The sequence below is a fragment of the Microcebus murinus genome, chromosome 24 (assembly GCF_040939455.1).
Source record: "Microcebus murinus isolate Inina chromosome 24, M.murinus_Inina_mat1.0, whole genome shotgun sequence".
Lineage (NCBI taxonomy): Eukaryota > Metazoa > Chordata > Mammalia > Primates > Cheirogaleidae > Microcebus > Microcebus murinus.
The window spans coordinates 28,079,846-28,105,063 of record NC_134127.1 but is presented as its reverse complement, the minus strand read 5'-3'; the positions used below and the strand labels follow the sequence as shown (position 1 = coordinate 28,105,063).

Sequence of the window (25,218 nt, the reverse complement as noted above, 5' to 3'; positions counted from 1 at the left end):
AGTCCAAAAAGAATACATATCTTCTAATTTGATTTATATAAAATTCAAGAAAATGCAAACTCATTCATAGTGACAAAAGTGGGATCAGCGGTTGCCCGGCAACAAAGGGTAGGAAGAAGGGTGAATTGCGGAGGAGCACAAGGAAACTCCAGCAGGTGATAAAAAATATTTGCTACTTTGGTTGTGATGTAATTTCATGGTTGTATGTCAAAACTCATCAAATGTTAATTTTGCAATATATACACTATATTGTTTATTAATTATACCTTAAAAATGTGAAGAATTAAAATTAAAAGGTTATTTATCAATCCAGTTTTCAAAATGACTATGTCCTGCTCTTATGTAAAGATATCTAGAATGCATCCTATGTAAGTTGGGCTGTTTAAATACCAGAGTTCTAATTTAGGAAACCAAAATATGAGATTTGCAGAGAAACTTGGCAGATCAACTACTACATTAATAATTAGATAACCTTTATGCATGGAAAGACATTAACAACATGTAAGAACAGTATTGGCATATCAAACTATATTGTTGCAACCCAAGATATAAGAGGAAAAGGGTGGCCTACTCTTGTCTACTGTTGAAGAACCCTTTGAGATCTTGTCAAATCTCTCATTTTCCAAAGCACAGTGTTGAAACCTAGAAAGATGCCACCTTATTTTAGGCCAGAAGAATTTTGGATGCCTTTTCTGATCACTCTGGAATTACCTACATACGGAGTCGACAAGGCTGCAATTGTTAGTTGACCTTCTGGAGCAGAGGTGGCAAGCTGCTACTACCCAGATGTGTTTCCTTTGGCCTGTGCTGGATTTTAAAAATGAGAGGATTTCGCGTAATGAAGATTCTCAGCTGCTGAACAATGGAAGATCTGGAACCTTGGACGAGGCCCACATCTGTGCTTGGCAACCGCGGGTTTTAGCTGAGCAGCAGCTGCTGCATTGACATGGGGCGAGATTCTTCTCCAGCTCGCCACAATTTCTTCCACTACTGCCTTACACCTGGTCTGTCTCTCGGACTGACTCTCGGTGTGTCTCTGGAGGCATGCAAGTTCGTGATGCTTGTCCAGTGAGGAAGTCACCAACAAAGACCCCTAAGTTCATATCGCACCCATCTTAGCCTTTCATGTTACATTCACTTCCGTGGGGTGGGAGGCTGGTGAAGGAAGTGAGGGCACTGGACGCTCTTTTTAACACTGGAATGTGTCCCTGCTAGGTAATAGCACTGTTCATAAATTAAGAACTCTTGGAAGGGATGTGTTAGTTATTATCACTTTATTTAGCTAGCTTGTTTGTATGCTATAGAGCTCATGAGAAAACAAGAATAATGGCAGGGGCATTCTAAAAGAGAAAGTGTTCTCCTAGATGGATGGGCCAAAATAGGCCACAGGTGGGAAGACAGCCATGACAGGTATATGCCAGGAGAAATGGCAGGAGGAAAAAAAATTACATATATGAAGGAGATACGAAGCCTACAGAAAGCTGCTTCTACCAAGCATGTCCTCATCTTCTGCTTAAGTCATGTCCTTAGAATGCTGGTTAATCTTCCTCTACTGCACCTATTTCCTGGACTTCCCTCAGTCTTTTCAACTATTTCCCTTTTGAGCTGACAGCTTTTCTCAAATAAACTGTGCCTTTGCTCTGGCACCTTTCACGGGCACACACTCACATGCCTGCTATATAAAGGGGCCACAAAAACACACCGTCTATAGAGAACTTACCCGTCAGGGCTCATCTGTTTAAAAAGAAATGAGCAATATGTTCTCCTCAATCATAAAATAAATTTATTATACTATGTCTTAAAAAGTTTCATGTAAAGGGTAAAGTTTCAATGTAAAGCTTAAATGTTTCAATGTAAAGCTTTGAACATCCCCATGTAAGCAACATACATTGGATTTGAAGCCACTCGACTCTTTGAGGGTGTCTTTCATTTTAATGACCATATATTTATGAGCACAGAGATGGTAACATACTCTCAACTACTCTACCTTTGTAAATTACATATGTGCCACTTCCTCTCCACCCGAACCATCATGAGTCAAAAGTAGGATCTGCCAGACTCCACAGATAAAAAAAAAAAAACAGAAAACCACTACATATACCAAACATTTGGTTTTTAGAAATATCTGAAAAATATTTTCTGTCGCATAAGCATGGAAAGTGTGAAAGCCATTAAACCTAAACCACAAAACATAGTGATTAAAGGACCTATATCATATTCAAGACAAGCTTGGTACGATTTTGATGGGATTATCATGGACTTGTAAGAATTGATATTACCGTCAGAGAAAAATGTCCTCGAGGACCCATGTGAGAAACTGAGAAGCCATCTCTCATAGAAAGACATTGTCAGAAGTTTTCAGGAGCCCAAGGTTTCCTTTAGCTTAATTTTTTCCCCTTTGGCTAAAAGGTTACAGGCTGCGCAAAACAGTCACATGCATTAGTTCTGCATACTCTCTGATTCTCCCCTGTAATGGAACATACACACTGTTCATTGGGGAGCTGTTTCTTTGAAACAGTGTTATTGGGGTTTTTTTGTTTGTTTGCTTTTTTTTTTTAATACTAGGTATTTCTGAAGGAAAAAGTAACAGGTACTGGTTATAATGCATATGAAGGAAAGCTGTCACCCAACAACAGTGGTAAACCTAAGCCTTCTGTGTGAGGGTTTAGTGTGAGATCAATACAATCTTTGAGCTTGGGAAGTTGAGTTGAAAATAAGTTTTAGAGAGAAAATTGTCTGATCTTAAAGTGGTTGTGAGACAGAGGTCAACAAGAGCTAGAGTCGAGGCACGGAGCCAGGGAAATCCAATTAGGGTCAATGACCAGGGGGTTGAGGTTAGGGAGGGGAGGGTAGCCGCACAGCACCGAGGAAGCTCTCTGCAGCGGGCTTCACTCCAGAGAGGCAGAGACCCACCTGCCCTGAACCACCCTGTAAGGGGAAACATGCCCCAAAGAGTAAGATTTGAAGGCTTTATTCACTTAGATCTCACACCCTGAAGCCCTGAGCAGATTTCTGAATTTTGCTTCCTTTAATACTTCAAGGTTCCTGGAGGTAATAAGCAAGAAATGATAGAAGCGAGAAGAAATCTGAGCTAAATGTTTGCCTGTTTGATTATTTCTATTATGTTCAAACACAGTGCATCATATTTTTATGCAAAGGGATGAGTGAGTGTGTTTATTATGATGAAACAAAGAAGTGTTTCATATTCTAAGTGACATCGTATTCATTTTTTTAATTTTGTGAATTAAAAGTGGATAGCCAACATATTTTGTCCATAGCATCCATTTCTTTAAAACTTACTTTGTAAATAACTAATGCATTTATTCAATCAAAATTCACTCATGTATATATCATACCCTAAGTGCTCAGTTACCATAGGAGACAAAAGGATAAATCAGCAGTGGGCTTTGCCGTTGAGACACTTGGAAAGGTGAGGTGGCTGTGGCGATGAAGAAAAGAAAGTCTTAAACGTAAAAATCAATCATCAACTACAAGTCTGGCTGTCCACATAAAGCTCATCTGAAATCCTAGAAATTCTAGGAAATCTGATTATTTTAGCTTTTTATTGCTTATTAATATGGATCACTTCCCAGTAAGCCATTTTAACAAACTAATTTTGCAGATTTGCTACCATGAAGAAGAAGAAAAGTCAATTACCATCTTACTGACTTTTTGACACTCTATGTTCCTTTTCCCAGAATCCAAGGACTAAAACATAAAATAATTGCATTTCCTTTTGAGAGACAATATAAAATGATTACAAAAATGATTTCTCTGTGGAATCTGATTATGCCTAATACTGTGGAAAGCCCATTTCCTTGCTGACAACAATCCCAGATTCCACCTCTTGTTTCTGGTCACTTCGGCTACTCCCGCGTCCTCCCGGCCTCTGCCTGGCTACCTCTGTGCCGCACAGTGGTGACAGTCTCTCCTGCCAGCTAGTTCTAGTCCACCTCTTTCATCTTGGGGCCTTGAGCGAAGAAACAACGGTGACAGACGCGGGAGTAGTATAGATAGACAATTATAGATATTGCTATAAATCAGAGGTTTGTACCCTGGGCATTTCCGACACGGTATGGCAGGCACTTCTGTGTCATGTGAGGATGTCCTGTGTATTTTTGTACATTTATCAGCATCTCTGATTGTACCCAACAGATTCTAGCAGCATCCTGTCACCACGTTGTGACAAACAAAAATGTCTCCAGACTTTGCCAAATGTCCCCTGAGACATAAAATTACCCCCAGTGCAGAAAGACTGGTAGAAGTATAGGGATTTATAAGAGGTGGACAGACATGAAGACAGACACAGACATAGATATAATTCACTAGAAGAACTGCAAAGACAGAGAACACATTCTTACAAGAAAAAAAAAAAAAACAAGAAAGAAAATTCTCCTTCTCCCCTGACATGCCAGGGGAGACATTAAAATGGCCTACTTTTTCCAGATTAAGGCAATATTTTACCTTGCTTTAAATGATGTTGGCTGGCAGGAAGCCCTCTGTGAGCCTTCAGGTGGGTCAGATACCCTTCTCTGAGTTTCCAGTAGCCCCTGCTGAAATCACTGCAATGTGCTAAAATCACATAGAGGTCAGGGATTCCTGAACTCCCACCATCATTAGAATTCCATTGATGATGTTTTTTTAATGAGTTATCATACACCATTTATTTGTGCACCCTGATACTGTGCTTATTTTTAAATATAAAATATATCTGGGGGATTTTTCATAACAGTGGCTAAAGATCCCACTCATTATTTTCAATGATACATTGTATTACGTACTAGCAATACAATTGTATTGTGATACTCTAATTGACTCCACTAGTCTCTAGTGATAGATATGTAGACATTCTTCAATTATTTGAAATATTATCAAAATGAACCAGGAAATGTTCCATTACATATATTTTGTCATATTTGAAGGTATATTTGTGGAATAAATTTTTAGCATAGACTTGTTGAATCAAAAAGTTTGTATTTTTTTAATTTGAGAAAAATACCAAAATCACTACACAAAAAAATTGCAGCAATTTAATATCCTACCAACAGAATATAATAGTATTTGTTCCATGTCCTCTAAAACATTGAGTTATCAAATTTTAAAGTTTTGCCATTCAAAATGGTGAACATTTTAATTGCATTTTTTAACTAACTTTTAATCTACTTAGTGCCATGAATTTCTCTTATTTGAACTCTTGGTTTATATGTTTTGACCTGTCTTTCAATTAAATAATTTTTTTCTTATAATTCTAAAAGTACACCTTATAAATTAAGGAAACCAGCTTTGTCGTTCATACCTATTGTAAACTCTTACACTCAATTTGCTATTTTTGCCTTTTGGATTTTAAACATTAGGAAGTCAAAATTTTCACTTATTTTATTTATGATTTCTAAATCAAGTATCTTGCCTAAAAAGATACTCAGAACATTTCTGTTTAATATTTTTATTTATATTTATTTTGCTATAAGTAATGAAGACAAAATAAAATATTTTATAAAATCTTGGCACTTTCAGGTTTCCATGATGTCTTTGTCTGCTAAAAATGGAGTCATGTTGCAAACTATTCATTCTTCTTGTTCTTCAGTTCCCTTTCTGAGTATCTGGGTGCCTTCCTCAAGACTGTATTTTTATAAGAGAAATGTCCTAAGAGGTGGGAGCTATTGGAATAATTTTCCCCCACACATCTGTTTATGAATGCCCAAAATACTTCTCTGCTCATATGAATATGGTTTTGCTTCTTTCAAAATGGCCAAGATATGGAAATGAACCATCAGTTTAGGCTACAGCAGAACACACTACCACAGTAGGAGGAGGGAGGCCCGCAGAATTCAAATAGATATATAGAAAAATTGCTATAGTGTTGCAAACATAATTCTTATTATATCCCTTGCATGCTTTATTACTTTATCTCTACGATTTCTCATTACTAGTAGTTTTATATTTTTGGTTAACAAATACGAGTTTTGTGAACACACACACACACACACACACACACACACACACACACACACAGCTGTTCTCAACCAAGGCTGCATACTAAAATCACTTAGGGAAGGAGAGAATTATATATATCCACGACTTGACCCCAATCTCATCCTGAAATCTCCAATTTAACTGGCCTTCTCCTTTCTAACAGACTGCAAATAACCCAAACAACAAGAGTAACGACAACAACAAAAAACCCTCAAATGTACCCAGTCATCACAGAGCTTGCCTATGAGTCGCTAATGTAAAGCATATGTTGCCAAAATAACTATGGGAGATGTATTGAGGCAAATTATGTTATATTTCATCCTCCTAAAATCTGCATGCAGAACAGTGACAGAATCGCATAATTATGGAAACGTTATATGCTTATTTGAGAGGACTAAACATCTCCACTGCCCCCTTTGGTGTCCTCCCTAAGGCACAACAACCTGCTTAACCTGGTTTCTAGGCATTGAGTGGGCTGCTGTGCCCCGAGGCGTGCCTCCTCCCCTGGGCGCCATCACCTCTGTGCTGGGGGTGGGCTCTCCACAGCACCCTCCCTTGGGCTGCCAAGCCCCTGGTTCTGGGGCCCTCCCTTACCTGTGCCGGCCAAACATGCTGGTCATTCTTTTCAGTCCTGACCATATGGCTGGCCAAATGCAACAAGATGTCGAGACTCCTATCTGGGGTTCCTATGAAGCTGGAGTCTAGAACCTTTACACAAGCTTAATCCTATGAATATCGGAGTCTTACTCAGGGCATTAGTTGCCAGCCAAGCTAACAATAAAATAATACTTTGATTTTTGTCTGTCCATTGATCTGTGAACAGCTCCCTCAGTACCTTGTATCGACAATGGGGACAAGGAAGGCAGAATTTAGGTAATGCCAGATCTCTTGTCTGATATGGTCACAATGCAACTGCAACCCTTTCCTCACTCTGGAACATTCCTAAGTCCAAACATCACAGATATAGCTAATGTTATGCAGGTTTCTTAGTGATATACAACCCTTAACTGTACACAATAAAATTTATTTTAAAATATATTTAATGCAATCAAACATATCATTACAGTTCAAGAAAACTGGAAAAAAACTGTGATATTTTAACAATACTTATTCACAATTTCCTGACTTTAATGGCCCCCTTGCATTCATCTCTAACCTCTTCATTATCATCATTGCAGGAAATTGGGAGTAATCTTGTGAAAGTGAGAGTGAGATACCTGCCAGAGCTGTTTTCCCAGGCCTGGTATTCGGCAATAATCATGAAATAATATATCCTGATATTTGACATTTTGCATGGTACCATCTTCCTTTATAGGTTTACTTTTATTTGCTCCCTGAATATCTAACGCGATTTCTTTTCAACCTTCGGGTATTATAATGTTATCACAGCTGGAAATTGATGTCAACTTCAATTATTTTATGATTTGGGAGAAGCAAATACCACTTCACATTTGGCGAACATGTGCTGACTATCAGTTACCCCATGGGACAATTAACCACGCTGGTGTAGGAGAGAGTCACGTTGAGTTAGTTATATACACAGAAGCAGTGACGAGTGGCCCTGAATCAGAAACATTGTAAGTCAAAACGGCCCCACAAAGATTTATGGACTATTTGAAAGTCAACACATCCATCATCACAGGAGAAGACACATTCAGGGCACATTTCTTGGCCTCAGAGGATATATGTTCTAGTTGGCTTCCAAGAATACAGAGATGTGCAAGCCCCGGTGAGAGGCAACTTCAGAGCAGGTGTGAGTTCAAAGGAGCATATGCCTCAAGGTTACCTCAGTGGCTGTGCTAAAGGAGTTCAGAAAAAAACAACATGTTTACATGTTTTGTTTTGTTTTTTTAATTTGGGGTACACACGAAAGATTCCCTGAAATAAATGTCATGTGAATTGGGTTTCCGACTACAGGCAGCATTTAGATGGGTAGAGAGAAGGCCTAGGAGAGAGAAATGATAAATATTATTCTCTCATGAGTTCAGATCATGGGGTCGACCCTAGATCTGTTCTACTAAGAAAACTTCCATAGGTAACAAAGAGGAGACTGAAAGTCAGAATGTAGCTTGGAGTCAGACCACAAAGTTTCTTGACTGTTAGGATTATGTTTACTGGAGCTGTCCATCTTGCTGGCAGTAGAGGCCAGCAGCAGGGCAGCAGCAGGTGTTTTGGGTTCAAGGGAGGTGAGCCAGGGCAGGAGGGCCACTGCACTGGTCCATCCCTCACCCAGTACGCACTGGACCACTGTGAGAGAGCAAGAGCCTTCGTTGGAGCACTTTCTGTGAGGATCAAAACAGGTGGAGAGATGTCACAAAATAAAAATATTAGGATTTGGTGACTCCAAGATCAGACTTCTGTGGAGTTTTGAGAAGCAAAGGAAGGTACAGAGTCAATAAAGTTCAGAGATTAAAAAAAAAAAAACTATAATAACTGGCAGCTCATAGAAATCAATGAAGAGCTATGATTTTAATTCTAAATAACTCAAGGATGGGATTTTTATTTCTAATTTTAAGTCAAATTTTATTCCCTTGTGCTTAACAAGAGAAGTCTTATTTCAGCTCTCAATATCCATATATTAAAATATAATGTATTGATGGGGGCACAGCTCACATATGTGTTGTGGGTATGTTTGTATTAAAGAAATATCCAAGATGATAACATAGATTGCACTTTTTTAAAGTGTTTTTTTTTAAATGTGTGGTAAATAATATATTCCTGACAAAAGTTTAAGTTACAATATAAACATCAATTATTCTAAACTACAAATTCTCTGTTTTCCTTGCTGGGGATTAAATCTACATCTTAAGTGCATTTATAAAAAAATCCTTATTGTGTTTAAACAAAATAAATTTCCTCATAACAAAATACTCAAGTTGTTTAAAAAAACGACTCAATATTTTTTCAGTTAGTGCACATTTTGAGCGACTAATAACAGCTTTTGTGCAGCAATAAAACAATAACAGACCATGACAGCTCTAAGTAATAACTTTTGTGACGGCTCAGTGGATCTGCAGTGCCTACATCAATTCTCTCACAAGAGTATCCTTCCTTTAAATACTAGAGCTGCTTTAATTGTCATTAGTTAATTGTGTTTGAGAAATAAACAACTGCTCCAAGATATAATAGGGAACAAATAACATTAGCGTACTCCCCTCCAACAATTAATAATAATCTGATACTATTTATAACTACTTTGCCCATCAACTGATGCTGAATACTGAAAGAGAAAACACTTTCTCATGTGTTTCCCTGACAATATATTCACAGTCCTGTTTCTCATCCTATTTATCTAAAATTTTATAACAGCAGAGACCCATCGAGTACTCGTTGGATGTATTTTGCTTGATTGTACTGTGATACCTGGAACAGCCCCTAGAAGACACTCACTGGATACCCATAGAATGTCTCCTCAAGATGCCACTCTTAGGGTGGAGATAGGAGAATTATACAATTTAATGTCAAGATGAAAGCATTGCCCTAAATTGAAGGACAAGAAACAGTTAGAAATATGACACATTGTCCTCTGTTTCAAATAAAAACTTGTAGGTACCTGAGGAATTTGTGTGAACCCAGGAAGTCTCTTTCTTATCAACCTCCCTTCCTTCCTCTACTGAAAATATCTGAGTGAGTAAAAGAGCCATGGTGTGATGCCAATAACTCACCAACATCCACAAAGCTCTCTGAGGCACAGATATCAATTTATATTTGTTCACTGGAAACTCAAAATAAAATATATTGAACCTCACTGTTCTAACCTTAATATTTCTACTGTTGATCCTGTTATAATACAGAAGATGGTAGGAATGTTATTTTCTAAACTTTAAATTCATTATCATAAAATGATCATAATAACACCAGAGGAACATAAGAGATAACACATTGTTGAAAGACAGTCATCAAATTAACATTAAGACAGGTTTCCTATAGATGAAAGAACTACAGGAAATGGAAATATTGAGAGAAAGCAAAGGGAAGCATTTTCAAGAGTACATACTTACAAGGCATTTTTTAATGGAAAGAGAAAGAATTGCTTTTAACATAGGCACACACATTGATATTTCAGTAAAATAGATTATTTTTTTCTTCCTGAAACTACATTTAAAAAAAAAAATTCAGCTATTACAATCTACCACTATTCCCTGGGAGCATTAAAAGCAAAATAAATAAATAAATAAAATTTAAAAGAGAAAGAATTATAATGTGAAATCTTGCATCAAATTAGCAAGGATTATATATAGAGAGAGATAGTTTGTTCAAATATGCAAATGCAGAACTACAAATATCATACAGTTTACCTGATTCAGAAAATAGATAACCATTTTACAATATATAAAGTAGAAAAATGTTTCTAAAAACAGACAACAGATATTGTAGATGACCCAGGAAAAACTATAAGATGTTTTATATTTGAAAATGCATAAAGAAAATGCAAATAAAATACATTTGAGAATATATTAATAAAATATAGTTAATATTTCATATATTAACTATGTAGTTAATCTATGTTGTAATAAATGTTAAAACTAGATGTACAAATAAAATCATTTTTTGTAGTTAGAGTTTTTTTCTCATCCCACAAAATCATGAAGTATATGCATTTTGAGTGCATTACTGTTGGCATTAACATCAATACTATTTTATTTATCTAAACTCTAAAACTTCATAAGGCTACCATTTTTCTACATGCCTTCATATATTAAACAAATGTAATCTCTAACACAAAATTTTAAAACCAGATGAAAAAGCCATGACTTGTCATATATGTATGGATATAAATAAGTTTATAGATTTAGTTAAGAAAATCTGATTTCTTTGAAAGAGACATTCCTCTTTCTTTGGCCAAAGTGAAAAATGAATGGATATAATTATACAGGTGCAATTATTTTTCCCTTGTAGACAAATGAAAAACCTAATTTAAAATCATTTCAGAAAATATTTTGCTTTATTCATGGTAAAAATTGTAGATCAAAAGAGAAACCTCACAATGAATAGAATATAGCATGATTGTCTAAACCAAAAATTCTCCAAAGAATGCAGTATTCTCCAATGTTCTTCCCCCATCCACACTTCCTATGTTCTTTTTATTGAATTTATTCTCTGACAATATAAAAGTTTCTTTTGTTATTGTCTGAATTGTACTCAAACACATTTATCTCTGTACTTTTTCTCTCAAATCCATAGTTGAAAACAATAGAGTATTATAAATTCACTCTAATTACCTTGACAATACTTTTACAGATCTTGAACAATTTGATCTCTATAAATGAAGTCAGTGATTGCTCTCAATAAGAACTTACATTTTTAAGTATGGGGGAAAAGTGCACAATTTGATACAAATATACATTAATTTTTCTTTATAGCAATGAAACTTTCTTTTCTGATAATTTAAATATAAACTCAGATTAGATTTCAGAATCTGAGTACTCAACAGTGCTGCCTAGTCTATAAAATGAAGAACCAGTACTTTACCTCACTTTTAGGTTCCCTTGTTGGGGCTGTCCGTCGTACACTGACAATATATCAAAATCTTCTTCAAGAGCAAAGGTATGAAATGACAATTGTATCCTATTGCGTTCCCCTGTTATAATGATCCAGGTGCAGTTAGCGTAGTTTGGATAACCGTGAGGAAAGCCTGGGCTCTCAATGGTGCCGTTGGGACCCTGGACTAAGCCTCCACAGTTTTGACCTAGAAAAGAAAACACACAAAAACCCAGCATATTATTTTGGCCATTTTTAGTCTGTGATTTTCTTAAAAATTTTCCAACCATTTTGGTCAATTTTTGTAATGACTTGTTTTATGATTCTCATGCACAGATATCGAATAACAAATGCTAACAGTGTTCTTCAGTGCTAAAAGCTAGGGAAAGAACAACAGCAGCAAAAGATGACAGGCAAAGGAAAATATAACAAATCTGGGAACTCATATTAGAAATTTAGGGAAAAATATTTTTGACGTTTTCAAATACAGTCTCATCAATATCAGACTTCAATACATGGGGGATACATTTGGTGCCAGCTATCTGTGTAGTATCATGTTGAAAAGACTCGGTCCATAAGTTCCTTGTCATGAGGAATGAAGTTACAGATAAGCATTATTCAGCTCTGCACATACTAATGGATATGTATGAATACAGCCTCGCCACTGCCATGTGAGTCAGTAGGAGAAGTTAGGAAAAATCATGGGCAATATGCTAACTACTGATTTGCACCTTTGCTGGCAGAAGTCCTACTACGTAGAAGAATAGCATGAGACCAAATGGAGCTTTTCCAGTTGAAAATAAAAGGCATAAAACAAGAGAAGTTAAATGATGCTCAAATGAAAGAACAGCTCAGCAAAAACGAGAGGACACCTCCTTTGTCAGTGTCCTTCTATTTTCCTAGGTAGGACCTACTGGCTGGAGGAAAAGGGAAAGTTCATGTCCAAATTATGGCAAAAAAGAAAGAAAAGGCTCCCAAGTTAAAAGGAGCAAGAAGTGTTTTAGCCTTCCCTTAGCAGCTTTGCAGAACACCCCATACTTTACTCACGCCTCTTGTCCTAACTTCCCTTGACAGGTGGAACTAAAATACCCTCTGAGCTTCTGGGAACATGATGGGGGTGAATGGTGATGGAGCACCATAAAGCCACCATTGGCTCTGAGCAGGGTCCCAGGGACTGGTTCCATTCTCCTCTGCTCCCAAGATTCTGTGTTATCAATTCTCACAATCGGCTTCTCTGGCCATGTTCAGACTTACCCTAGACCTGTTCCAGAGAACAGTTCCCTTGAGAAAATTGCAGTTCCCAGGCTTCCTACAAGGGTAATCACTGAAAAGACAGCTTCCGGGAGGTTAGTTACAGCCATGCACCTCACTACAGTTCTATTTCTACCTCTGGACGCATTGAAACCCCTCCCTTCTCACGCTCTCCAGTTTATCTCTTCCTGCTACTCCTGATTTTGCATCCACCTACCTTTGCTCAGTGATTCCCTGTTTATCTGTTTGGTCCACGTCCCCTCCCCACATAACTACTTCCCACCTACGAGATTTCTGTGCCATGTTAACTGGGTCCCTGTGGCTGTTCAATTTACTTCCGTGTGCAGTTACCTCTGACAGTCTGCCTGCCCCTCTCTCTACGTGCAGGTCAATCAGCCTGAATGGGAGCGAGCAGAGATGGAGATCAGGCAGATTCCTCATTCTAATTGTGCGCTGATGAACACACTTTAATCATCTCTATTACTATCCTGTGAGAACAAAATAACTTCTCTCAAATCTTTCATTTGTTTGAGATGAGCTGTTAAGTAGCTCCTGAAAACCGTCAGTAAGGCTTTCATTCCTTCTTAACCTGACCATTCCTCACCAATGAGTTCTAAATATATTTAAAATTTTGACACTAAATATATGAAGAAAGTTTTAAAGGGAACTGGGTGTGCTCAGATTATCGCATGTAGTATTTGAACACAAGCATTATCCCAGCTTTTACTGCTGAACTGCAAACAGAAAATTATTTTCAACTATATTTTATACTTAAAGACATATTTTACAATAGGAGGTCTCAATGAGCTCAAATCTTCTACGGTAATATTATCAAATGTATTGCATGCGGGAGTTGGCTACATCTTAATGAAAAATATTTAATGAAGGGGATTTATGAGTTTAAAACCAGAGAACTAATAAGAAGCCCATTTTCCACTAAATTTAAGTCTAACAATGACACTGTAACAAGTAGATATTAAAGCTGTGGGGTTTTGAAAGACCTTTAAAGAAAATGGCTTTTCTGGTTTATCTAGCAATTCTGGCTTCACAGTAAATCAAAAAAAAGGGAAGACTTGATTATTAATTGGAGAAAAGACAAATAAATTCAACAGAAAAAAATGTCAGCTAGAAGGTCATTACCATTATAAGACCCAATATGTTGAACCAGATTAGCAGATATTAAGATTTTCCCCAAGGAGTGACATTTAGGCCTCTTTTGAGGTACCAATCAGTACAGTGTGTTATGCATAGTGACACATATTTGATCAGGAGATGAACCTTCCATAGGCCCTGATAGAGACTCTTGAACACTTCTAAAAGTTCTTAGCTGAGTAATTCTCATCCTTGACTGTCCATTGTAACCAACAGAGAAGGTTTTACAGTTATCTATACCTAAAATAGATTCTGATTTATTTGGTCTGCTATGTAATAATACATTTTATGGTAAAGCTACAGTAATTAAGACAGTATTTTAATGGTGCAGGCCTAAATAGCCAATGCAACAGAATCAAAAGCCTAAATCTCACAAAAATATAGACACTAGATTTATAACAAGGTGGTACTTTTCTTTTCCCTGGGGTTCTTATACCTTAATCAGCACTTGCCTTCTACAGAGTACTCACAAAGATTGTATCAATTTTTTTAATAATGTACATCTAAGCTTGATTTAAATGCTGTCCTTAAATACAGCTTCAAATAAGTAGATTAACCAGAAAAAAATTTAATGGACAAACTTTGAAATACATAAACATAATCGTATTTTAACATGTTGCTTAAATGAATCTCTTATAAGTCCATTTGTAAGTCATATTCCCTCAGGGCAATAAAGTAATCTGCAGTTTCACTGATAATTTTAGTGTCTTACTTAAGAGTGAGTTGTTACTTTACAGGGATTGAAAATTCAATTATTACTGAAAGAAAATGTCTAATGGTCTTTAATCTTCAAGTACTGATGATGGAAGTTACCTTGAAATAAAACATCAATATCAATAGAAAAATATATATATATCTACATTTTTCCCACTGATATTGATGTGTTTCCATTTTATATATACATATACAAATTGCATGCAAACCAAAATACGCATTGCACAGAGACATAACACCTAATATTATGCACACAGATAAGTATTTGGTGCCATAATTTAAGTATCATAAAATTTGAATCCATACCATAATTTTAAGGAATTGGTATCTAAGTCATCTAGCAATTAAGTTATAACATATGAAACAACCTGATTCATATCTTAAGTAACCAACAGGATGTTAGATATAGTGGACTCAGAGAGAGTTCATTTTGTGTGGATTTCTACCCAATTGATAAGAACTCAACACCATGACTTTACATACAGAGAATTAATTCCAGTTATTTTAATCCTGCCTTATGGTTTTAGAGCGATGTACTGTTTTCAAAAGGTATTTTCACATATAATCTTAGTGGATCGTCAAAGCAACCTCACATCGCAAATTCACAGAATGCAAATGCAGGTGGAAATGAAGTGAGTTGTTTAAATTCTCCCAGAAATGAAGCAGGGTCTTCTGACACCCAAAACGAGTGCTGTCCACCACATCCTAGCTTCATCACTGTGGACGAAAACGTTGGGAAATACAATACACTGTATGCCTCAAGTATGCTCATCAAATCTTAATGCATATCACAATAAATAGCTTAGATTACAAAATAAAATACTGACTAAAAACAGACTGGAAACTTGTGACATTTAGGGACCCTAACTTTAACCCATCTTTAAAAGGAATTTATGCTGACTGCAGAAAAAATGTATAAAGTAGCATTTAGAAACATAAAAATCATTCACAGTCTCATTCCCAAAGATAATTATTACTATAATCTTACTGAACACTTTTCTGATCTACCCTTAATGGTGCTGTATCACCTTGTGTTTTATATGTGAGCACTTTGGTTTTGGATTAAATACTTGCCAATGCTACAGACTGAATTGAAGTAGGACACGTCTGGCTTTGGAGATGACCTATGCTGCCTATAGGTGCTACTCTGAATCCTGAGGGGCCACCAGGAAGAATCCCCTGGTGAGCAATAGAAGTGATGATGGTTTCACAGCAGGACCCCTCTTGGAGGCTGCAAAACCTATTCCAGTAAAGGTCAGGCTCACTGTGGCCAAGAACAATTCCCTACTTTGAAAGTCAGTCTCAGAGATGCTTGGCTGAGAAGACTGCATGGTGCCCTCATCATTTCTGAGATGAAACAAGCTCTCTGCCCGATGGTTTGTTTCCCACCCATGGTCTGTACCTCTCCTGAACTCCTGCTCTTGCAGCAATGTATTATAGAAGCACATCCCTTTCATTTCCTAGAATAAGGTAGTTCCTGAAATGATTCATCCATGATTCATCCTAATTCATATAAGCATTTGATAAGTGAAAACATATATAAACAAACACCTTCCTAGATTCCACCCATGGATGGCATGCCTGTTTCTCTCAATTCTGGGCTCAGTGGCCATTCTTAGAGAGCAGTAGAGGTGGGTTCAATATTTAAACTCATGTGTCAAGCACTTGGAATGTATGATCACATCTAATTCTTGCACAGCTCTTGAAGTAGCTTTGCTAGCTGTTATAGTATCTATTCGGATGAGATTTTGGCTGGGCGTGGTAGCTCACGCCTGTAATCCTAGCATTCTGGGAGGCTGAGGCGGGCCAATCGCTAGAGGTCAGGAGTCCGAAACCAGCCTGAGCAAGACTGAGACCCCATCTCTACTATAAATAGAAAGAAATTAATTGGCCAACTGTCTCAAAAAAAAAAAAAAAAGATGAGATTTATAATAAGGAAAAGTCTTTGCTATGCAAAACCCCTTTCTGAGAGCAAATGTTTGGCCATCATGGATATTTTGACATGAAATTGGGTTTTGTGACCTCAGACAGATACGGACTATATTGTTCAGGATGTGAAGAAAGCCATGTGGGGAAATTATGTGCTGTACACTGTACTGAATTCTACCAACAAGGAAACAAGTCACATGACAAATGATGGACAGGGCTGGAGATGCTAAGGTTTGGGAATGTAAGATCATCTCCAACTATGTGGCCTGACATCATTTTAAAGAGTAAATAGATTTGGGTGTAAAACAGACTTGGAATGGAAGCTGTATTATCACCACAACAATATCAACATTGAAAGTAGATAGATACCAAAAATGGCCTTTATGGTTTATATCCTTTTTGCAATGAACCCAGATCACCACATTGGCTTGTTTTTTTGTTTTTTGGTTTCTTTTTTCCGGCATATTATGGGGATACAAATTTTAAGGTTTCAATAAATGCCCTTTCCCCCCTTCACCCCCAAGTCTGAGTTTCCAGCATGACCATCCCCCAGATGGTGCACATCTCACTCATTATGTATGTATATACCCACCCCCCTCCCCCCTCCCACCTGCCCAATACCCTATTACTGTAGTACCTATGTGTCCACTTAGGTGCTGCTCAGTTAATACCAGCTTGCTGGTGAGTAAACAACACAATTCAGGGGAGAAAAAAACTTAAATATTTATTACACTCAGTAGCAGTCTCCATTCATTTCCTAGATACATTCTGTGAAAATGATAACTTATGGTTTTCATGTCTATGTAAATTACAAAATAAAAATTAATTTAATTACTTTCGTACAACCAGATTTTTGACCTCCAAAGCTTCTTTTATTTTGACCTTTTTGTAGTCAAACTATACTGTATCTCTTAAGGTTTTCTGCAAGACAAAAAGTTGCCTACTTCTATTGGATGTAACTGAGTAGCAACTAACAAGTAAAAGAAAATGGTACACTGTGATCTTCAATGAATTTTTCATTTCCTTTAATGACTAAGGAATATGACAGACTTTTAAGTGGCTCCAGAATTTCAAATATCAAGGGATTTCAAATTTCAGTGATGGAAGTGGAAGTTTCCTTGATCAGATAAGTACTTTCTGAAGGGGTAAATAAATCAAATATGTATTAAACTCTGCATTATATTCTATATCTATCTGGGTTATTTCAGGGTCTGCATCACTCGGAAAATGATTAATTGTAAGAGAACCATGACTTAAAATGCCCTTCCTAGGACTTTGATGAAGGGTTTTCAAAATTAAAGTCTTCAGGCATTTTGCAGGAACAACATGCCCTGAAGGAAACTTTAAAAGTGCTCTATTTCTCAGAGTGCCAGGAGCAGCCAATATAAGTAACTGGCCGTAGGGCACTTGGTTGGGTTTTAATCCCAAGTATTTAGGGGAGATTACTCACTACATGAGCAAAAAAAGAAGAATGAAAAAGCCAGAGGCGCATGAGCCCAAAATAGAGCCAAGGAACCCACTTTTCCCTGCTCATAACTTGACCCACAAGCAAGGCCAAGCAAGTAGTTCTTATCCTGCAATATGGAGACATGTGAACTTGATTTATATCACTCACAAAAGAAAATGGATGTTTTCTCTGGTCTGTGTAAATACAAAGAGTACAATCTTAGCTCATTCCTCGTTAGTATAGTGGTGAGTATCCCCGCCTGTCAAAGAGTACAATCTTTCTTCATTCCACCAAAGTTTGTTCTCATAACCACCTGCAGGCTTGGTCTGCTTAACTTCTCTCCCTTCCTTGAACATACCAAGCCTGCCCCTGCCCCAGGACCTTGGCACATGCTAATCTAGCTGCACAGAATGCTCTCCCTCTAGATTTTCCTGTATATCACATGTCCTCAGGTCACAGTGTGGGTTGCTTTTTCCAGACACTCACATCTGCATTAGCAACCCACCTCCAGAATTGCTCACGACCCTACACTCAGTTTTATTTCCTCATAGCATTTGTAACTTTGTGAAAATACCCTATATACTTGTTTAGTCATTGCTTATCTGTTTCTGAAACGAATATGTAAACCTTCCAAGAGTGAAGATATTATCCGTCTTGTTTACATCCCCTGAGGGGTCGAGTCATTTGCGCACCTGCAAGGCCCCGCACCCCCCGCAAAGCCGGAAGCAACATCCAGCTTCTGGAAACTGTTGCTTGCTTGCTTGCCTGTGCCATGGAAACTGTTGCTTGCTTGCTTGCTTGCACCAACTTTGCATTGTTCGAACCTCTGTATAGTGGGGCTACCAGCCAACCAATCATGTTAAAAGTCAATGCATGATCCACGCGTGATCAGCCACTGCATAGCGTATGCACCATAGAGATAAAAGGTACACTGCAACCCCGGTCGGGGTCCTTGCCTCCCAGAGTGGCCACTGCGTTGGTGCTCAAGGCTTGGACCCTGGCTAGCCAGAAAATAAACTCCTCCTATGTGTTTGCATCCTCGGTGTCTCTGTCTCTCTGTGGGTAGGGTGGTGAGAGGTAGTCGACTCCCAACATTTGGGGGCTCGTCTGGGATCTCTGCCTCTCACGCCCTGCTGGACAGAGGGCGGGATAGAGGGAGGAGTGTGGAAATCTACCCCGGACTAGCCGGGTGTAGTGTGGCAAGGGACGTGGAATCCCCTTGCGAGGCCCCAGATTAGAGTGCCGGCATAGGACCTAGGCGGACGCGCTAGAAGGTCGCCGGTTGGAGCCAGGCGGAGACGTCCTCTGGTTTCGAGTCTGACTTGGGAGTCTAGGACTCGGTGAGACTAGATCCGGGGAGAAAGGTCTAGACCAGGGTATGTTCGTGTGTCACCTTCGTGTGTCACCTTGTTTGTTTTTTCTCGTGCATGTGTGTCTGTGTTTTGATGTTCATCTATGTGTATGGGTTTTGTGAGGGAAACCGTTGACTCTGGAGACCCGCACAAAGACCCAAAGGGGGACCTAAGGGTAGAGGATGGAGGCATTTCCCCGGCTGTCCCGGGGGGCCTTCATTGTCCCGGCCCAGGACACCCCGGGTATTGTCGACCGTGCCAAGAATACCTGGTACTCGGAGGACTAGGTCATTATCTCCTAAAAGAAAGTGAGAGGCTGGGATTTCGGATCCTCGCCCCAGGGGCTTTTGCCCAGTGCCGGCCCAACAGGTACAGTCATCTCCCCATAATAGATTCCCCTGAGTCGTGCCCCGACCCCCGAACATGGGCCAGACCATGACCACTCCCCTCTTGCTCTTAGTGGGCCATTTTAAAGAAGTGAAAATCAGGGCCCATAACCTCTCTCTAGAGGTTAACCAAAAGAAACTCGTCACCCTATGTGAGGCTGAATGGCCCATGTTTAATGTCGGATGACTAAGGGAGGGATCTTTTGATGCCGTTTTGGTAGAAAAAGTGAAAGAGAAAATTTTCGGCCACCCCAACCAACTCCCCTATATTGTAGTCTGCAGGACTTGGTTCTCAACCCCCTACTTTGGATGTGAGCATTTGTGCCCCCCTTTAGAGGGCGCACAGAGGTACTCGAGGTAAAAGATCTTAAGAAAGACAAGACGCAGGGTGGGCAGTCCACAAAAGTCCTCCCAGACTCCAATCTTTACCCTGATCTGACCAGCCCCGAGTGGAATTCGCCCCCGCCCTATAACCCAAAGGTGGCTCCGGCGGCTCCTGCAGCCCCTGTGGCACCCAAGTCACACCGGGATGATAAGCCCATGGCTGAAGGACCAGCCTATGGTACTAGGCAACGGGCAGGCCGGACCCCAGATCCGGAACCCGTGAGGGCATTTCCCTTGAGAGCAATGGGCCCCCCCGGAGTGGATGGAATACAGACATTCCAATATTGGCCCTTTTCTACCAGTGATCTCTACAACTGGAAGGCTCAAAACTCAAACTTCTCCGAGAACCCCAGAGATCTCATTAACTTTTTAGATTCTGTTCTTTTTACACATCAGCCCACTTGGGATGATTGCCAGTAGTTGCTCAAGGTGCTCTTCACCACAGAAGAAAGGAAGAGAAGTCAGGGGGAAGCACGGAAATTGGTTCCAGGAGAGGACGGCAGGCCCAATACCAACCCTCAAACCATCGACCGAACCTTTCCCCTTGAACAACCACTTTGGGACTACAACGAGGCTGAAGGTAGGGAGTGTCTTCGAGTCTACCGCCAGACTCTGATGGCCGGTCTCCGCATGGCGGCACGAAAGCCGACCAATTTGGCTAAGGTAGGGGACGTCCGTCAGGGGCCGGAGGAGAGCCCGGCAGCATACTTAGAGAGAATCATGGAGGCCTTCCGGCAGTACACTCCCATAGATCCCACAGTGGAGGAAAACAAGGCCGCTGTCATGATGGCGTTTGTCAACCAAACAGCACCTGACATTGAAAAGTATAGAAAATAGATAGGCTAGGCGCGAAAACTCTGCAAGACCTGCTAGAAGTGGCAGAGAGGATGTACAACAATAGGGAGACACCAGAAGAAAGGCTAGAAAGGATGAGAATAGAAGACAGGAAATTCCAAGCTGGTGAGGCAGGTAAAGCAAACAGAGAAATGGCAAAAATCCTGCTAGCTGCTACAAGAGGGGGGCAGGCAAGGACAGAGAATAGAGACAAGCCCTGGCGGGAGAGGCTCAGCAAAAACCAATGTGCTAACTGCAGGGAGCACGGGCACTGGGCCCAAGAATGCCCCAAAAAGAAAGGGGGAGCGAAGATTCGAAGGGCCTGAGAAAATTATGGTGGCAGGACAGGTGACTGATGAATAGGGGAGACGGGGTTTGGCTCCCCTTCCCGAACCCAGGGTAACCCTACAAGTGGAGGGGAATCCAGTCAACTTCCTCATAGATACAGGAGCCGAGCATTCAGTGCTGACCAACACCGCGGGAAAATTATCTAGTAGGGCCAGCTGGGTGCAGGGAGTGACGGGGACTAAGCCATATCCATGGACTACTCAGCGGAGACTAGACCTGGGCTCAGGACAAGTGAGTCACGCCTTCATGGTCATCCCTGAGTGCCCCACGCCGCTACTGGGACGAGACATCCTTACCAAACTTAAGGCTAGAATCCATTTTGAAGACGGGGGAGTGACAGTGACTGACGACAAAGGTAACCTCCTCAATGGCCCCTGAATTACCCAGGTTCTCACACTGACACAAGCAGACGAATATAGACTGTACCAGCTCATAAGGGGCAAAGGTGAAGACATGGACCAGTGGCTCAGTGAGTTTCCCTTGGCCTGGGCCGAGACAGGGGGTATGGGATGGGCTAAACACAGGCCGCCTCTTTACAGTGAACTGAAACCGGGAGCCGAGCCAGCTCGAGTCCGGCAATACCCTATGTCTCAGGAGGCCAGGATGGGAATAATTCCCCACATTCGGCGACTCCTGGACAGTGGGATTCTCCGGAAATGCCAGTCGGCCTGGAATACTCCCCTGTTGCCAGTGAGGAAGCCAGGGGGGAAGGATTATAGGCCTGTGCAGGATCTTAGAGAAGTCAACGCAAGGACCTTAGAGATCCATCCGACTGTTCCCAACCCCTATACCCTGTTAAGCTCTCTCTCTCCTACACTGTCTTGGTACACCATCTTGGACCTGAAAGATGCCTTCTTCAGCCTGGCAGTAGCAACACGCTGCCAGGAGATCTTCGCCTTTAAGTGGCAGGATGATGAGAGAGGAATCCATGGACAATTAACATGGACGAGATTGCCTCAAGGGTTTAAGAACTCGCCTACCCTGTTCAATGAGGCCCTCCATAGTGACCTGAGTGAGTATCAAGCCAACCACCTGGGGGTAACTCTGCTACAATATGTGGATGATTTGTTATTAGCTGCCCCCGACCCCCAGACCTGCCTAGAGGGCACCAAGGACTTGCTCAGAGTACTAGGCGAAATGGGGTATCGGGTCAGTGCCAAGAAAGCCCAGATATGTAAAGATGAAGTCACTTATTTGGGGTACAAGATTAAGGGGGGCCAGAGATGGCTGACCGAGGCCATGAAGCAGACTGTGTTGAAAATACCCACCCCGACTTCGAACCGGGAGCTGAGGGAATTCCTGGGGTCAGTAGGATACTGCCGCCTCTGGATTCCAGGATTTGCAGAGAAGGCTCGGCCCCTATATGAAGGATGTAAGGCAGGAAAAGCGTGGAAATGGACTGAGCAAATGGCTAGCGCCTTCCAGGCCCTAAGAACGGCCATGCTGGAAGCCCCGGCCCTGACGCTCCCAGACCCCACCAAAGAGTTTCACCTTTACATAGATGAGAAGAAGGGGGTGGCTAAGGGCGTACTCACACAGGCCCTAGGGCCCTGGAAAAGGCCAGTGGCATGCTTATCAAAGAAATTAGATCCGGTGGCGGCGGGGTGGCCTGCGTGCCTGCGAATAATCACAGCCACAGCCCTGTTGGTCAAGGACGCTGACAAGCTTACTTTGGGGCAGAGACTGTTAATCACCACCCCACATGCTATAGAGGGGGTTCTACAGCATCTGCCGGGATGATGGATCACAAATGCAAGGCTGACCCATTACCAAGGGCTCCTGCTGGACGCATCCCGAGTTGAGTTCCGAACCCCCACTGTCCTAACCCCGGCAACGCTTCTACCAAACCCCGACTCTGCCTCGCCCGAACACGACTGCCTCGAGATCTTGGCAGAGACCCAGATGGCTCCATGGGACCTGCAGGACCGCCCCCTTCCGAGCAGCAACCTAACTTGGTTCACGGACAGGAGCAGTTTCCTTCGCGATGGACACAGGTATGCAGGGGCGGCCATAGTCGATGATCAGGGCAAACTTGTCTGGGCGGCATGCCTTCCACAGGGAACATCTGCCCAAAAGGCAGAATTGATCGCGCTGACAGAAGCTCTTAGTCGGGCCCGAGGGAAGAGGCTGACAGTATATACTGACAGCCACTATGCTTTTGGTACTGTGCACATACATGAAGCCCTCTACAGAGAAAGGGGGTTCATCACAGCAGAAGGGAAGGAGATTAAGCACAAGCCCAAAATACTCCACTTGCTAGAAGCTGTCTTGCTGCCAAAGGCAGTGGCAGTACTCCACACCCCTAGACATCAGGGTGGAGACTCACTAGAGATGCGGGGCAATCAAAGGGCAGATGCCGAGGCTAAAAGAGCAGCAGAAGGCACCGCACCACCCCACATTCTGCATGTAAGCCTACCACCCCCGGGCATGGGACAGATACCCCCTCTGCCAGACTACTCCAGCGCAGATGAAGCCTGGGCTACAAAACAGCTAAATGTGCAAAAAGGCAAAGATGGCTGGCTGCGAGATGAAGAACGCTGCCTGATAGTGCCAGAGACTTTGAGACGTCACCTGTTAACACACCTACACCAGACCACACATTTAGGAAAGAGAAAAATGTTACAACTACTAAACACCGCCCAGCTTAGGTTCATGTCGCAGGGACGAGTGGCAGGCGACATCGTCCGGGACTGCCAAGCCTGTCAAGTCATGCAGCCGGGGAGGGTCAAAGGGACCCACGCAGGTACAAGGGAAAGGGGGAGGCAGCCAGGACTGTTCTGAGAAGTAGATTTTACAGAAGTAAAGCCTAGGAAATATGGGTACCGGTATCTGCTAGTTATGGTGGATGCGTTCTCCGGGTGGGTAGAGGCTTTCCCCACTAAGAGAGAGACTGCTCTAACAGTAGCCAAAAAAATATTAGAAGAAATAGTTCCTAGGTATGGACTGCCAGAAGGAATAGGATCAGATAATGGACCTGCTTTTGTCAGCCAAGTCAGCCAGGGACTGGACCAGGCTCTAGGGACCAATTGGAAACTGCATTGTGCCTACAACCCCCAGAGCTCAGGGCAGGTAGAGAGAATGAACAGAACAATAAAGGAGACCCTGACTAAATCAGCCCTAGAGACTGGCGGGGACTGGGTGACCCTCCTTCCCTTCGCCCTGTTCCAAGCCCAGAACACCCCCTATCATTTAGGTTTAACCCCCTTTGAAATCATGTATGGCACTCCTCTGCCCATGGTCCCCAGGGTGAGCCCTGAGGCTCTCCCAAAACACCCCAAACACATGTTGCAAGCCGTACAAGCTCTGCAGCGCGTTCACAGCCGAGTGTGGCCAGCCCTCCGAGCCATATACCAGGCCACAGAGCTGGGGGCGGGTAGTGCTGAACATTCTCATCACCCACACCAGTCAGGGGACTGGGTGTGGGTAAAAAGACATAACAGCAAAACCCTCGAGCATAAATGGAAGGGCCCCTTTCAAGTTATCCTTGTTACTCCCACTGCCCTCAAAGTGGATGGAATATCAACCTGGATACACCACTCCCACGTGAGGTCGGCTAGCAAGAGTGACCAAGAACAGTGCCAGAGCCAGTGGAAGGCAACGGTAGATCCGGAGAACCCCCTAAAGACCAGGCTGGTCTGAGTAACACCAGCATAGATGAATTTAGTAACTCCAGTCCTCCTTGGAGTACTGGTCATACTAGTTGGAGTCGGACTTGGGACTGTGGCACCTAGAGGTTGGACTCCATCGCAGAGATGCATGCTAGGCTTGTTTTATATATTTTATGTGGGTGCTTTGGGGTTACTTTGCTTGTGGGCAGGAGTGTGGCAGCCGTGATAAACAGCAATCCCCACCAACCTCATAACCTCACATGGGAGATTACCAACCAGGAGACTCATGAAGTCTGGAACGCGACTTCGGGGGTAGGCCCCGTAAACGGATGGTGGCCAGACCTTATGTTTAACCTGGA

General features: G+C 41.4%; 1 protein-coding gene across 2 annotated transcripts in view; it reads right to left on the bottom strand.

The window, feature by feature from the left end:
• The window catches only part of CSMD1 (CUB and Sushi multiple domains 1), a 1,569,742-nt gene that overhangs the window by 1,279,865 nt on the left and 264,659 nt on the right, over positions 1 to 25,218 (bottom strand). For both annotated transcript variants that reach the window (XM_020282735.2, XM_075997279.1), the window contains exon 2: positions 11,446 to 11,662. In XM_020282735.2, the coding sequence (XP_020138324.2) occupies positions 11,446 to 11,662 (217 nt within the window). The remainder of the gene's footprint in view (positions 1 to 11,445; positions 11,663 to 25,218) is intronic.